Below are 14068 nucleotides of genomic sequence, written 5' to 3' on the forward strand. Positions count from 1 at the left end.
AGTCCCTCTCGGGGGTGTGATCACAGAGTTTTATATGCCAATCTAGCAAGCTTTGAAACTGCTTTACAGACAACATGGAGCTAACGAAGGGTTTTAAGCTGGAGTGCAAAATTGTCGGATTTGTGGTTTTGACATTCTGAGTACTAATGGATTTGTGGGGACAAGGGAGAGGCAGGGAGACCAGTTAGTAGGTTTTCCAGTGGTTCAGATGAAGGGACTTACATTGAGCAATGGCTGAAAGATCAAGATGGGTTGGATTCAAGATAATTTAGGACATAAAATTGGCATGACTTGGTCATGGAATATAGGGTGAGGAAGTAGGAGCACTCAGGGTGACTTCTAAGTTTCTCATATGGTTGACTGGTGGGATGATAGTGCCAACAACAGGAGAGAGAAAAGTAACAAGGACCAGAAATATAACACTAAAAGTGGACCCTAATGGACACTATGGACTTTGGGTGATAATGATGTGTCAATGTAAGTTCATTGTAACAGATGTACTAGTACCACTCTGGAGAATATTGATAGTGGGGAGGCTGTGCCTGTGTGTGGATGGGTGGGAACTCTATACTTTTTGCTCAATTGTGCTGTGAACCTAAAGCTGCTCTAAAAAATAAAATCTATTAAAAAAAAAAAGACCAGAGATGTCAGGGAAGGCGCTGAGTTCCATTTAAGCATTGAGCTCCTTTGCCTGTGGGAGACCCAAGAGGCTATGTCCACAACTCACATTTGGGTATCTGATAGACTCAAGCAAACATCTAAGACAAAGTGACAGATATGGAAGTTCTCAGGTTAGAGGTGCTCCTATTATCTAATTTTCTTGAGAAACAGAGAAAAGGAGGGACCGCATTTCAGGCAAGGAAAGGAGTTAGAGAAAAGGCGTAAACCTCGGGCGGCCAGGAGAGCGCAGGGTTCCGGTCAGCCCTGAGAGCGCTGTGGGTTTCAGCTGTTTCCCCTGCAAGCAGAACCCTTCCAGGTCGTATTTCTCCCTCCCTGTCTTTGGAGTGCAGGTGTGCTCACACCCTGGATATTCCTGCTGTTGTATAAACCAGATGGTTAACATGTTCCTTTAGCCAAGCAGCTACATGCATCCCACACACCTGCTAAAATGTTCCATTTGCCCCTGAAGGGAAAACAGAATGCGACCCAAGTGTGTTCCTAGGCTTCACTGGTAAACTGAAATCTGAACTCCCCAAAGCAATTTTCAACCAAGGATGTGTGTCAAATTATCTGCAGCACCTTCTCTCAAACCCTTCCTCCTGCCCCTGCCCTGCTCTTCCCACCAGGGGATTTTGATCTCGGTGAAAGAGGGGGTGATGCAATGGTAACCTAGGCATGTGTGTTTTCAAGAGCTCCACAGGTGATGTGAGAAATACTGCCTTCAGGAGCCCAAGTCTGCCCTGTTTGGTGCTTCCTAGGTATGATCTGATGGCATAAAAGCTCTTTTCCGTCCACTGGCCAAAGGCATCTTTCCAGCAATGCTTCCTGGTCTTACTTACCTTGTTTAGTTTTATCTTCATAGCACTTACACCCATCTGGCATTATATTATGTATCCATTTAGTTTTTTTTCATTAGTTATCTGTCTCCCCCACTAGATTGTAAATGTCCAGAAAGGAAAGACTGTACCTGATTCACTGTTGTATTCCCCACACCTACCCTGTTGTCTGGAATGAAGCAGGCGCTTAGTAAATAAACCTATTGTTGAATGAATCTTGCTTTACCTACTAATGCCTGATACTTAACAGGGAATGTCCCTCAGCTTTGAATGTGATTGTTCTTTTGACCTTTCAAATATAAACAAAAAAACAAACACCAAACTGAAATGTATAAAACTGTGTGCTATAAATAAAATTTACCTACCTTAGCATAGTCTAATCTTCCTTTCTCTTGAGCCTACAATAGAAAAGGGAAATATTAATTCATCAGTTCTTTAAAAATTTAGTATATATGTATATACTTCAGTAGGTAGTCTACATATAAGACATTCAAACATAGTGAAAACTTGAGAGAACAGCACAATGAGCACACATATATGCTCTATCTGGATTTGACAGTAGCAGACAAGACTCTTCACCCCTTCCTGCTTTAGCACACATCTTGTAAGCATAAAACATCTCATACTAGTACAAAACCACAGGTCCATTCTCAAAGTAACAATAATGACATACCACCTAACATACAACTCCATATTCAAATTTCTCCAATTGACCCTAGAATACTTTTCATAGCTTTTTTTTTTTTAACCCAAACCAGAATTAGTCAAGGTTCACACATTGCATTTTAAAAAAAACTTTATTTTTATTCTTGACACTATTACAGGTAAACCTATCTCCCCGCACCCCCCCCTACCGCCGCTTTGCCCATTTCCACCCAGCCCCCTTCCCTCTGTCCATCACTCTGTTGCCTGTGTCTATGGATTATGCATATATGCTCTTTGGCTAATCTCTTCACCTTCTTTCCTCCAGTCCTCCTACCCCCTTTCCCCTCTAACTTCTGTCAGTCTGTTCCATGTATCCATGCCTCTGGTCTTATTTTGTTCATCAGTTTATTAGATTCCATATACAAGTGAGATCATATGGTATTTGTCTTTCTCTGACTGACTTATTTCACTGAGCATAATAATCAGCAGGTCCATCCATGCTGTCACAAAAGGTAAAAGTTCCCTTTATAAAATTATTTTTTATTTTTTAAATATTTTTATTGATTTCAAAGAGGAAGGGAAAGGGAGAGATAGAAACATCAATATGAGAGAGAATCATTGATCAGCTGCCTTCTGCACACCCTGCACTGGGAATCAAGCCCATAACTCAGGGCTTGGCCGGAATCGAACCCAGGACCCTTCAGTCCACAGGCTGATGCTCTATCCACTGAGCCAAACCAGCTAGGGCAAAAAGTTCTCTTTTTATGGCTGTGTAGTATTCCATGTGTAAATGTACCACAGCTTTTTCTATCTACTCCACTGATGGGCACATGTGCCGCTTCCAGATCGTGGCTGTTGTAAATAACACTGCTATGAACACAAGGTGGTATTCTTGTGCACCCTTTCTGATTAGGGTTTCAGATTCTTAGAATACATTCCCAGAAGTGGGATCACTGGTCAAAAGGCCGTTTCATTTTTAATTATTTGAGAAGCTCCATATTGTTTTCCACTGTGGCTGCACCAGTCTACATGCCCACCAACAGTGCATGAGTATTCCCTTTTCTCCACATCCTCACCAGCACTTGTTTGTTGATTTATTGATGATAGCCATTCTGGCAGGCGTGAGGTGATATCTCACTATGGTTTTAATTTGCATCTCTTTTATGATTTGTGACATTGAGCGTTTTTTGTTTTTTTCATATGTTTATTAGCCATCTGTACGTCCACTTTGGAGAATTATCTACTCAGGTCCTTTGCCCATTCTTTAATGGGATTGTCTTCCTGGTGTTGAGCTGTATGAGTTCTTTGTATACTAGTATTTTGGAAATTTACCCCTTATCAGATGTATTGTTGGCAAATATTTTCTCCCATCCAGTGGGTTCCCTTTTCATTTTGTTGATGGTTTCTTTTGCTGTTCAGCTTTTTAGTTTGATGTAGTCCCATTTGTTTATTTTTTCCTTTGTTTCTCTTGCTCTAGGAGATATATAAGCAAAAATATTGCTACAAGGGATATCTGGACTTTACTGCCTATGTTTCCTTCTAGGATTTTTATGGTTTTGCAATTACATTTAAGTCTTTAATCCATTTTGAGTTTATTCTTGTGTATAATGTAAGTTGGTGGTCTAGTTTCATTTTTTTGCATGTATCTGTCCAATTTTTCCAACACCATTTATTGAAGAAACTGTCTTTATTCTATTGCATGCTCTTGCCTCCTTTGTCAAATATTAATTGACTATAAAGATGTGGGTTGATTTTTGGGCTCTCTGTTCTGTCCCATTGATATATATGCCTATTCTTAATACTAGTACTAGAGGCCTGATGCACAAAATTCATGCAAGAGTAGGCCTTCCTTCCCCTGGCTGCCAGTACCGGCTTCCCTCTGGCACCCAGGACCCAGGCTTCCCTCCAGCTGCCGGCAGGCACCCGGGGACCCGGGCTTCCCTCACAGCCCCGGCTTTGTCTGGAAGGTCGTCTGGTCTAATTAGCATATTACACTTTTATTATTATAGATGCCAGTACCAGGCTGTTTTGATTTCGATGGCCTTGTAATATAGTTTGATATCAGGTATTGTGACACCTCCAACTTTGTTCTTCTTTCTCAGGATTGCTGAAGCTACTAGGATCTTTCTTGGTTGCATATAAATTTTTGGAATATTTGTTCTAGGTCTGTGATATGCTAGTGAGATTTTAATAGGAATTGTGTTGAATCTTTGCTTTGGGTAGCATGGACATTTTAATGATGTTAATTCTTCCAATTCATGAACACGGTATATGCTTCCGCTTATTTGTCTCTTCCTCTATTTCCTTTTTAAATGTCCTATAGTTTTTCTGAATATAGGTCTTTTACCTCCTTGGTTAAATTTATTATTTTTTGTTGTTGCATGCATTTAACTAGGTTAAATCTACACTAGTTCCTCTCCATTTTTCATGACATAAAAATAAAAACTATTAACTTTTTTCATAAAAATCATTAACTTTTTGAAGAGACCAGGGCAGCTGTCTTATAAAAATGTCTTTTGGGACTTGTTATATTATTCTACATTGTGTCATTTAACTTGTCCCAATTTGCTTGAAAACTGGAAGCTGGGCCCGAGGAAGCTTGCTTAGGTTTAGGTTAAGCATTTTTGGCACGAACACTTTATGCGGACTTTTATGTACTTCACATTGCATCAATTCAGGAGGCACACAGTGTCAGAGAGAGAACGAGGTTTATAACCTTGGTCCTGACTCTTCTTGCTTCTTTACAATCTTTTAAAAATTTATCCACTATGCCTGTATTAAATGTTAACACCATCACAAACCACTTTAATTTAAAATTGTGACTAAAACATTTTCTTAAATTTTTTTTAATTGATTTCAGATAGAAAGGGAGAGGGAGATAGAAACATCAATGATGAGAGAGAATCATTGATCGGCTGCCACTGGGGATCGAGTCTGAAACCTGGGCATGTGCACCCTGACCAGGAATTGAACCATGACCTTCCAGTTCATAGGTTGATGTTCAACCACTGAGCCACACCAGCTGGGTCTTCTCCTTATCTCTTGCTGAATTGCAAGTATGAATTGCTCAGGCACAGCACTTTTTTGTTGTTGTTGTTAATCCTCACCTGAGGATATTTTCCCATTGATTTTTAGAGAGAGTGGAAGAGAGAGGGAAAGACAGAGAGAAATATCAATGTGAGAGAAACACATCGGCCGGTTGCCTCCTGCACAGCCCAGCCCAGCCAGGGGCCTGGGCCGGGGAGGAGCCTGCAACCGAGGTACATGCCCTTGAACAGGATTGAACCCAGGACCCTTTGGTCCACAGGCTGACGCTCTATCCACTAAGCCAAACCGGGTAGGGATTAAATGATGCAGAATCATTCCTATTCTCAAACTCATTCCTGCAAACATCTGTCATCTCACGACTTTTAATTTTGTTTCTGTTCTAACAGCTCCTCTTCATTCTAGGTCTTTCAACATTCTCATCTTTCAGTCTTTAACACAAAAGACATGTTAAAAGTGTTGAAAGTTAAGAAGTTGAGGAGCTTTTTTGTGTCTTGAGATTTCAGGCTAAGTGTGGAGAAACTATATAATTTATGACAACGTAGGGTGGACTTTTCCTTCTGGGGGCACTGAGCCATTTCCCAGTTTGTCTCATGAAAATGAAAATCAACAGTGTTTCTTCAGGTGGTGAGAGTGAACCTAATGCTGTTTATAAATCAGGACCTCTAGAATAGTCCTATTATAAATTCTTATAAAACCACCTTTTCCATCACATACTTTGCTTATAAACTAATCATCTTAGAGAATTCTATTATCTGGAAGTATTGGTGCTTAATTAATCCCAAGCTATTTTCAAACTCTCATTTTATTTGTGTTCTTAGCGTGGCCACCATCCTTTCACCCAGAGATACACTCTGCTGGTGAGGATGACAGAGAAACCCCATGTATGTAATCCATGTGTGTTCAGTATCAGCCCTTAAATGTTTTGGAGGCTGAGAGATTAGAAGGCTACATAGAAATGGCAGCATGATCACCACAGCCATTACAACCTGAGCAGACTGATAGGTAGCTCACCCGAATGACATTTCTAAAATAACAAAACAAAACATTTTTATTGATTTTAGAGAGGAAAATAGAGGGAGATAGAAACATCCATGAGTAATATTTCTCATTAAGCATTGTCTATTCCATTTCTTTTTGTAAAATAGTTGATTTGGGAGGGGCTATAGTTTCTATTTCACCTGATGGATGAAAGAGAATACAGTAATTCCATTCACTAAATAATTACCCATTGTGCAGTTATTAGGCTTAGGCAACAGAGGCACAGCCATGAACAGCACAGACGAAGATCTCTGCCTCCTGGAGCTTACACTCCAGGGGGCTGCACAGCCTTTAGACAGGCTTCGCATACAATTTCCCTTAGAACCAATGCTCCATGAGTAGGCAAGTTTCTCCCCTGCTCACTATGTATGCCATGTCTGGATCAGTGCTAACATACAGTAGCTGGTCAACAATACCTGGTGAATGAATGAACAGATGGATGGATGCTTTTTCTTTATATGTGTTGGTTATGTACTATCTATTCAGGAAACTTACAAAGCAAAGTTCACTTTACTCACTCTTAGTTCTAGGAAAGCTGGGTGTTCAGGTTCAGAGCCAGTAAGTATGTAGCAAATGTGGAGCCACTGGATGTGTCTTACAAATATTTTTTTATCCATATTGAACATTATCACATTTTCACTTCAGTACCCAGCTTCTAAGTAGACTAAGGAAGGGAACCTATAGAAAATAAAGAATTCATGAAAATCAAGTGTAGAATAGAGAAGAATGAGCTCGTAGCCTTCTCACAGAGGCAGTGGTTTAGTGTAATTAAGTGACTCAACTTGAAGGCAGTATGTTAAAGTGAAGAGAGCCGAGAATGGAAGTCAGGAGCCCTCAGATTTCAACATGACATCACAAAGCCTCTGGTGTTAAGTAGGTCTTGTCTACAGAGGAAAGCAAGTGGCCTAAGACCTTATCTGTGACCACTCCAGGAGGCACTGTGACCTGGGAAGATGGGTTTGCTGGGAGACAGGAAATATGGTTCATATGGTCCATAATATGTTAACACCTTGGATAATTTAAAATTTTTTATGTGGGCCTTTATTTTCTTATCTGTAAATAAGAGTTCTGGACTGGACCAGACCAGATGTTCCCAAATGCTGGGCTCTCACAAACACTGGGCTGGCTGTAGCAGAATCGCTTGGGCAGCTTGTTAAAAATACAGATCCTCTGAATCCTGGCCCCAAGATTCCGATCCATTTGAGGATCATTGGTCCAACCTACATTTAATGTCCTTTCGACTTGGGCTTCTGGATGCACCAGTGTTTACTTATAAAGGCTAAACGAGAACAAACAACTTTATAAACTTCTTAAAATCTCAAGGAAAATGGAGTGCTATAACTTCCCTTTTTCTGACACCTGCCACTTGTGTGTATTTCTAGCAGAGCAAGATTTTATTAAAATAACTTTCTCACTGGGGACCAAAATAGGCCGATATAAAATAAACGCAGACTGTATTTCAACAGCAAGCAGTGCTGAACCTCTCCCTGCCACCCTGCTCACTGCCAGGAGCCCCAGTAAATTCTACCACACACGGCAATGCCCCAAGGGCTTCATTACTAGGGTCTGTAAAACAGATTCACTCCTCTTTTTGCCTCCTGTAGGTGTGCTTCTTGTCAATCCAGGCCATGAGAAAAGAAAGTAATTTTTCCTAATCTTTAGCAGTTCACAGAAAATGTATGGTTTAACCTTGTTTTATCTTAAAAACATGTGAAATGGGGGGTGAGGGGAGGGATCTGAAATGGCAGTAGAGTAGGCGGAAGCTGTACTCACCTCCTCCCAGAACCAAACTGGAATTACAACTAAAATATAGAGCAACCAACCCGAATAAACAACTGAAGACTAGCTGAACAGAAGTCTTATAACCAAGGAGTTACAGAAGAAGCCACATGGCAAAAGGGGCTGGGCCTGCTCCCACAGGCAGTGGTTGAGATTCAAGAGGGATAACTCAGCTGCAACAGTTTCCCCCTGAGAAGAGTGGGGTCTCAAACCCAAGCCGGACTCCCCCACCCAGAGCACCACAGCTGGGAAGAGGTGCCCACATTCTATCTGTCTGTAAAAATCAGCAGGGACAGATTACAACTAATGAAATTGAAGCATTAATAAAAACACTTCTAATAAACAGAAGTCCTGGACTGGATGGCTTCACAGGTAAATTTTACCAAACATTCAAAGAAGAACTAACATCTATCCTTCTCAAAGTATTACCAAAAATTTAAGAGGAGGGAAGGCTCCCAAGCTCATTTTACGAGGACAGCATTATCCTAATTCCAAAACCAGATAAAGACACCACAAAGAAAATTATAGGCCAATATCCCTGATGAACACACATGCTAAAATCCTCAACAAAAGCCGAAACCGGTTTGGCTCAGTGGATAGAGCGTTGGCCTGTTGACTGAAAGGTCCCAGGTTCGATTCCGGTCAAGGGCATGTACCTGGGTTGCGGGCACATCCCCAGTGGGAGATGTGCGGGAGATCATTGTTTCTATCTCTCTCTCCTTCTCCCTTCCTTTCTGAAATCAATAAAAATATACATAAAAAATCTTAGCAAAGTGGGACTAGAGGGAGTATACCTCAACATAATAAAAGCCATGTATGACAAACCCACAGCCAACATCATAATGAATGGGCAAAAATTAAAAGTGTTTCCCTTAAGATCAGGAACAAGAGAGGGATGTTGGCTTTCATCACTCTCTTTTTTTGTTTTGTTAATTCTCATCCAAGAATATTTTTTCCATTGATTTTTAGAGAGACGGAGAAGGAGAGAGAGAGATATCGATGTGAGAGACACTGATTGGTTGCCTCCCACATGTGCCTCACTGGGGCCTGGGATTGAACCTGCAACCCAGGTATGTGCCCTTGACTGGGAATCGAACCCACGGCCCTTTGGTGCATGGGCTGACGCTCTAACCACTGAGCAAACAGGCCAGGGCCACCACTCTCTTTTCTAAAAAATATGTTTTTATTGATTTTTTTAGAGAGAGAGGAAAAGAGAAAAAGAGAGAAACATCAATGTGAGAGAGAAATATTGATCAGCTGCCTCCTGTACACATCCCAACCAGGACTGAACCTGCAACCTGGGCATGTGCCCCTACTGAGAATTGAACCAGAGACCTTTTGGTTCACGGGATGGCATTATACCAACTAAGCCACACTGGCCAGGCCTTGCTTTCACTACTCTTATTCAACACTGTACTGGAAGTCCTAGCCACAGCAATCAGACAAGAAGAAATAAAAGGCAGCCAAATTGGAAAGGAAGAAGTAAAACTGTCATTATTTGAAGATGACATGATACTGTATAGAGAGAACCTAAAGATTCCACCAAGAAACAAACTACTAGAACTGATAAATGAATTCAGTAAAGTAGCAGGATACAAAATAAATATCCAGTAATCAGTTGCATTTTTATGCACTAATAATAAACTATAAGAAGGGGAAACTAAGAAAACAACCCCATTCACAATTGCTTTCAAATAATAAAATACCTTGGAATAAATTTAACCAAGGATATAAAAGACACATACTTGGAAAATTTTAAGAAACTGAAGAAAGAAACTGAAGAAGATACAAATAAGTGAAAGCATACATTGTGTTCATGGATAAGAAGGCTTAACATTATTGAAATGTCCATACTACCCAAAGCAATCTATAGATTCAACACCATTCCTATTTAGATACCAATGGCCTATTTCACAGAACTTGAACAAATATTCAAAAAATTTATATGGAACCACAAAAGACTCCAAATAGCTTCACCTATCCTGAGAAAGAAGAAAGGATAAAGTTGGAGGAAGCAAACTATTATATCAAACTGATATCAAACTACAAGGCCATAGCAATCAAAACAGTATGGTACTGGCATAAAAACAGACATATAGATTAATGGAATGAAACAGAGAGCCAGAAATAAAGTCATGCCTTTATAGTCAATTAATATTTGACACAGGAGGCAAGAACATATAATGGCTTAAAAAGAGTTTATTCAATAAATGGTGTTGGGAAAATTGGACAGATATGTGCAAGAAAATGAAACTTAGACCACCTTCTTACATTGTGCACAAGAATATACTAAAAATAGGTTAAAGACTTAAATGTTAGACTTGAAACCATAAAAGTCCTGGAAGAAAATATAGGCAGTAAATCTCAGACATTTCTCATAGCAATATCTTTTCTGATATATCTCCTGGGGCAAAGGAAACACAAATAAAATGGACTACATCAAAGTAAAGGGTTTTGCATAGCAAAGAAAATCATCAACAAAATGAAAAGATAACCCACTGAGTGGAAGGACATACTGGCCAATAATACATCTGGTAAGAGATTAATATCCAGAATTTATAAAATGCAACACCAAAAAAAAAAAAAAATCCAAACAATCCAATTACAAATGGGCAAAGGACCTAAATATACACTTCTCCAAAGAGAACATACAGAAGGCCAATAGACACATGAAAAGATGCTCACCATCACTAAGCATCAGAGAAATGCAAATTCAAACCACAATGAGATATCACCTCACATGTGTCAGAATGGCTATCATCAATACATCAACAAACAAGTGCTGGTGAGGATGTGGAGAAAAGGGAACCTTTGTGCCCTGTTGGTGGGAATGCAGATTGGTGCAGCCATTGTGGAAAGTAGTATAAAGCTACCTCCCAAAATTAAAAATGGAACTGACATTTGACTCAGTGATCCTACTTCTGGGAATATAACCTAAGAATCCTGAAACCCCAATCAGAAAGAATATCCACATCCCTATGTTCATTGCAGCCTTATTTACAACAGCTAAGATTTGGAAACAGCCCAAGTGTCCATTGGTGGATGAGTAGATAAAACCGATGTGGTACTTTCACACAATGGAATATTACTTGTCTGTAAAAAAAGAAGGAAATCTTACCTTTTGTGATAGCACTGACGGACCTGGAGAGCATTATGCTAAGTGAAATAAGCCAGTCAGAGAAAGACAAGTACCATATGATTTCACTTATATGTGGAATCTAATGAACAAAATAAAGTAACAATCAAAATAGAAACAGACTCATAGATACAGAGGATAGACTGACAGCTGTCACTGGGGAGGGAGGTTGGGTGGAAAAGATGACGGGATTAAGCAAAAACCAAAACCAAAACCAAAACTCATAGACACAGACAACAGTATGGTGATTACCAGAGGGAAAGTGGGGTGGGGAGATGTAGAAGAGGGTAAAGGGGGGATAAATTACTTGGGGTGGTGAACTCATAATACAATATACAGATGATATATTACAGAATTATACACCTGAACTTATATAAGTTTTATTAACCAATTCACCCCAATAAATTAAAACACACGCAAAACGATATGAAGTAGACAAGATTGTGTGCCAGTGCTCATGACATTGGAGGCCTGCTCAGACAGCTACAGTGAGTACTGTAAAACAATATTCTATACAAAAGCAAAAAAAGCCAGCACTCTGAGAGGATGCACAGAGGGATTAATTCCAAATGTTTATATACCAATCTCTGCAGACTGAGCCAGATAAATTCCCTGTTGGTAAGTAATGGATGTACAATGTGGTCTTTTATTTTAAGAAGCAAATGTTTTTTTATAAGTCAGGTAACAAAGAAGGATCAGATGACATAAATGAACTGTTTCCAGTTTCCACCTACTGTTATCTGGACTTGAAAGCTGGATACGGGGAAACCTTTTTCTAAAAGCAGAAAACTAATATTCCACAGCAGGGAGTGGAGAAATCCTTGAGACTGATCATCTCTATTACCATTTTATTCTTCCCCCATGCTATCCGCTATAGTCTTGGTAAAAATTTATTTTAAAGATTCTCTTCTTTAGCTTCCAATGAAAACTACTTTTCTCTCAAATTGTTTGGTTGAAAGAACATAATAAACACCCATTTGCCCTCCACCTAGATTAACCAATTGGTAGTATTTTGCCATATTTGTTTTCTCTCTATATGATCATTTGCTGAGTATATGAGGGTAAATGTAGACATCATGATGCCTCATCCCTTCAGCATTTATTTCCTAAGAACAAAATGATGTTCTACATAACCCAAGACATGATCACACCTGACAAGTGTAACATTTACTATAATATTTAAGATATAATCTATATTCAAAATTTCCAAGTCAACCAACAGTGTCCTTCAGAGCTGTTTTTGTCCCAATCGAAGATCAAATTAAAAATCATGTATTCCTAATGGATGTCATGGCTTTTTAATATCTTCTCATCTACAACAGTCCACACACCACTACATTTTCTTTCATAATATTGACATTTTTGACAGATCTTTTTAAAATTCAAACACCATTCTGATCACTCATATTCCAAGAACTTTCAAATAATAAACCAAAAAGAAACAGATGTTAAAGATTGATCTTCAAACATTATAGCCAAGGATGCCATACTTGCCTATGATCTTGCTGACATAAAATCACATCCACACTTCAGTGTTCACCAAACCATTCAGCAGAGCTTCCTTAACTGTGAGCTGCCTGAAACTACCAGTTTGAGCACTATGACTATATTTTTCCAGCTCTGAATATCTGTAGGGATCTAAGCAGGGGTTGGCACAGTGCCAAAATGTGGTCAATCAAGGCTTCCATAAGTCACAGTAGCGTTTACTAGTGGGGCCTCCTCTGCAAGGTTATGGACAAATTGGGCCATGGTCCTAGGATGGAAAGTCTGTGGCCCTGACGGCCAGCTTTATGTCCAATATTGGCATTTAGTCCAGGTCAGTTGCTCTGCAGAATGTCCCTTATCTGGGATTTGTCTGATTGTTTTCTTATGATTAAAGCTTAAACATTCTGGCAAGGTAACTATACAGATGATGCTGTATACTTCTCTGTTACATCAGGAATTACACAATAGCAGTTTGTCTCATTATTGGAGAAACTAAGTTTGTTCGATGTATTTAATTTGTAATCAACAGGGTGCTTTGAGTCCATGTGAATACTTGGTTTCTTGTTTGATTAAAAGATTATATTGGTGGCTGCAAAAGGAAAGACATTTTAAAGGTATTTTGCCTTGGCATAGGCAGAAATATAATTGGTTCCTTTAGAGAAAACAGGTCTTACTGAAAATAAACTCTCTGTACATTTGCATTGGTATTAAGAGGTAGAGTTTATACATAAAAAGGAGGTTTGTTAGGGAATAGAGAAGAATGGTTTGGGTATAGTGTGAGAGGATTAAAAAGGTCACAAATCAGAAATCTACTCTATCTGCTAGTCCAGCAGGTGAAGTAGCCAGTGAGTTTTTTTAATTTAGTAGAAGAATCAGGTTCTCCAGTTACAGAGCTGGAAAGGTATCAGATTGCGAGTATGCATGTGTTATGTTCATACATACCAGCTTTGCCTAACCGTCTTTGTCTCAACTTTTTGAATAAGAATAGTAGGATATCTAGGGACAAGTGAGTTACAGCCTAGCATTGGTAATATGCAGTTCACGTAAGGTATTTTATGGCTGGTTATGACACTGTCAGAATGCCACAAGCCTAAGTGACATTTCGGTACTTTCAGAAATAACCAAGAAAATATCATAATTCTCATTTCTCTAGGTGACTTGTAATGGCAGCAGAAAACGAGAAGGATCATTAAAAATAAAGCTGCTGACCTGCAATAGCCCCTGGACTCCCCAAGAGAGTCAGAGCTCTGTGATTCCCGGGAAGATTCCACCTTCTTTTATTAGGGATCAAATGATAACTGAGTAATGACTTCACCTCCCTAGGGCGAATCACCATTCACTATCAGTATTTTTACCTGATCATTATTTTCCAGCAGCTACAAATTTAAATTTAAAATTAAGGTAGGGAGAAATCTGTAGAATTTATATGGAGACATTGCCC

The 14068-nt window shown here is 39.4% G+C and overlaps 1 protein-coding gene and 1 pseudogene across 3 annotated transcripts in view; both read right to left on the reverse strand.

The window, feature by feature from the left end:
• PDSS2 (decaprenyl diphosphate synthase subunit 2) overlaps positions 1-14068 on the reverse strand; it is a 202257-nt gene that overhangs the window by 18973 nt on the left and 169216 nt on the right. For all 3 annotated transcript variants that reach the window (XM_014463680.2, XM_006098018.3, XM_023761774.1), the window contains one exon: positions 1862-1894. In XM_014463680.2, coding sequence (XP_014319166.1) covers positions 1862-1894 — 33 coding nt within the window. The remainder of the gene's footprint in view (positions 1-1861; positions 1895-14068) is intronic.
• LOC111827764 lies at positions 12605-12891 on the reverse strand (annotated as a pseudogene).

This window comes from Myotis lucifugus, unplaced genomic scaffold, assembly GCF_000147115.1.
Source record: "Myotis lucifugus unplaced genomic scaffold, Myoluc2.0 scaffold_216, whole genome shotgun sequence".
Classification (NCBI taxonomy): Eukaryota; Metazoa; Chordata; class Mammalia; order Chiroptera; family Vespertilionidae; genus Myotis; species Myotis lucifugus.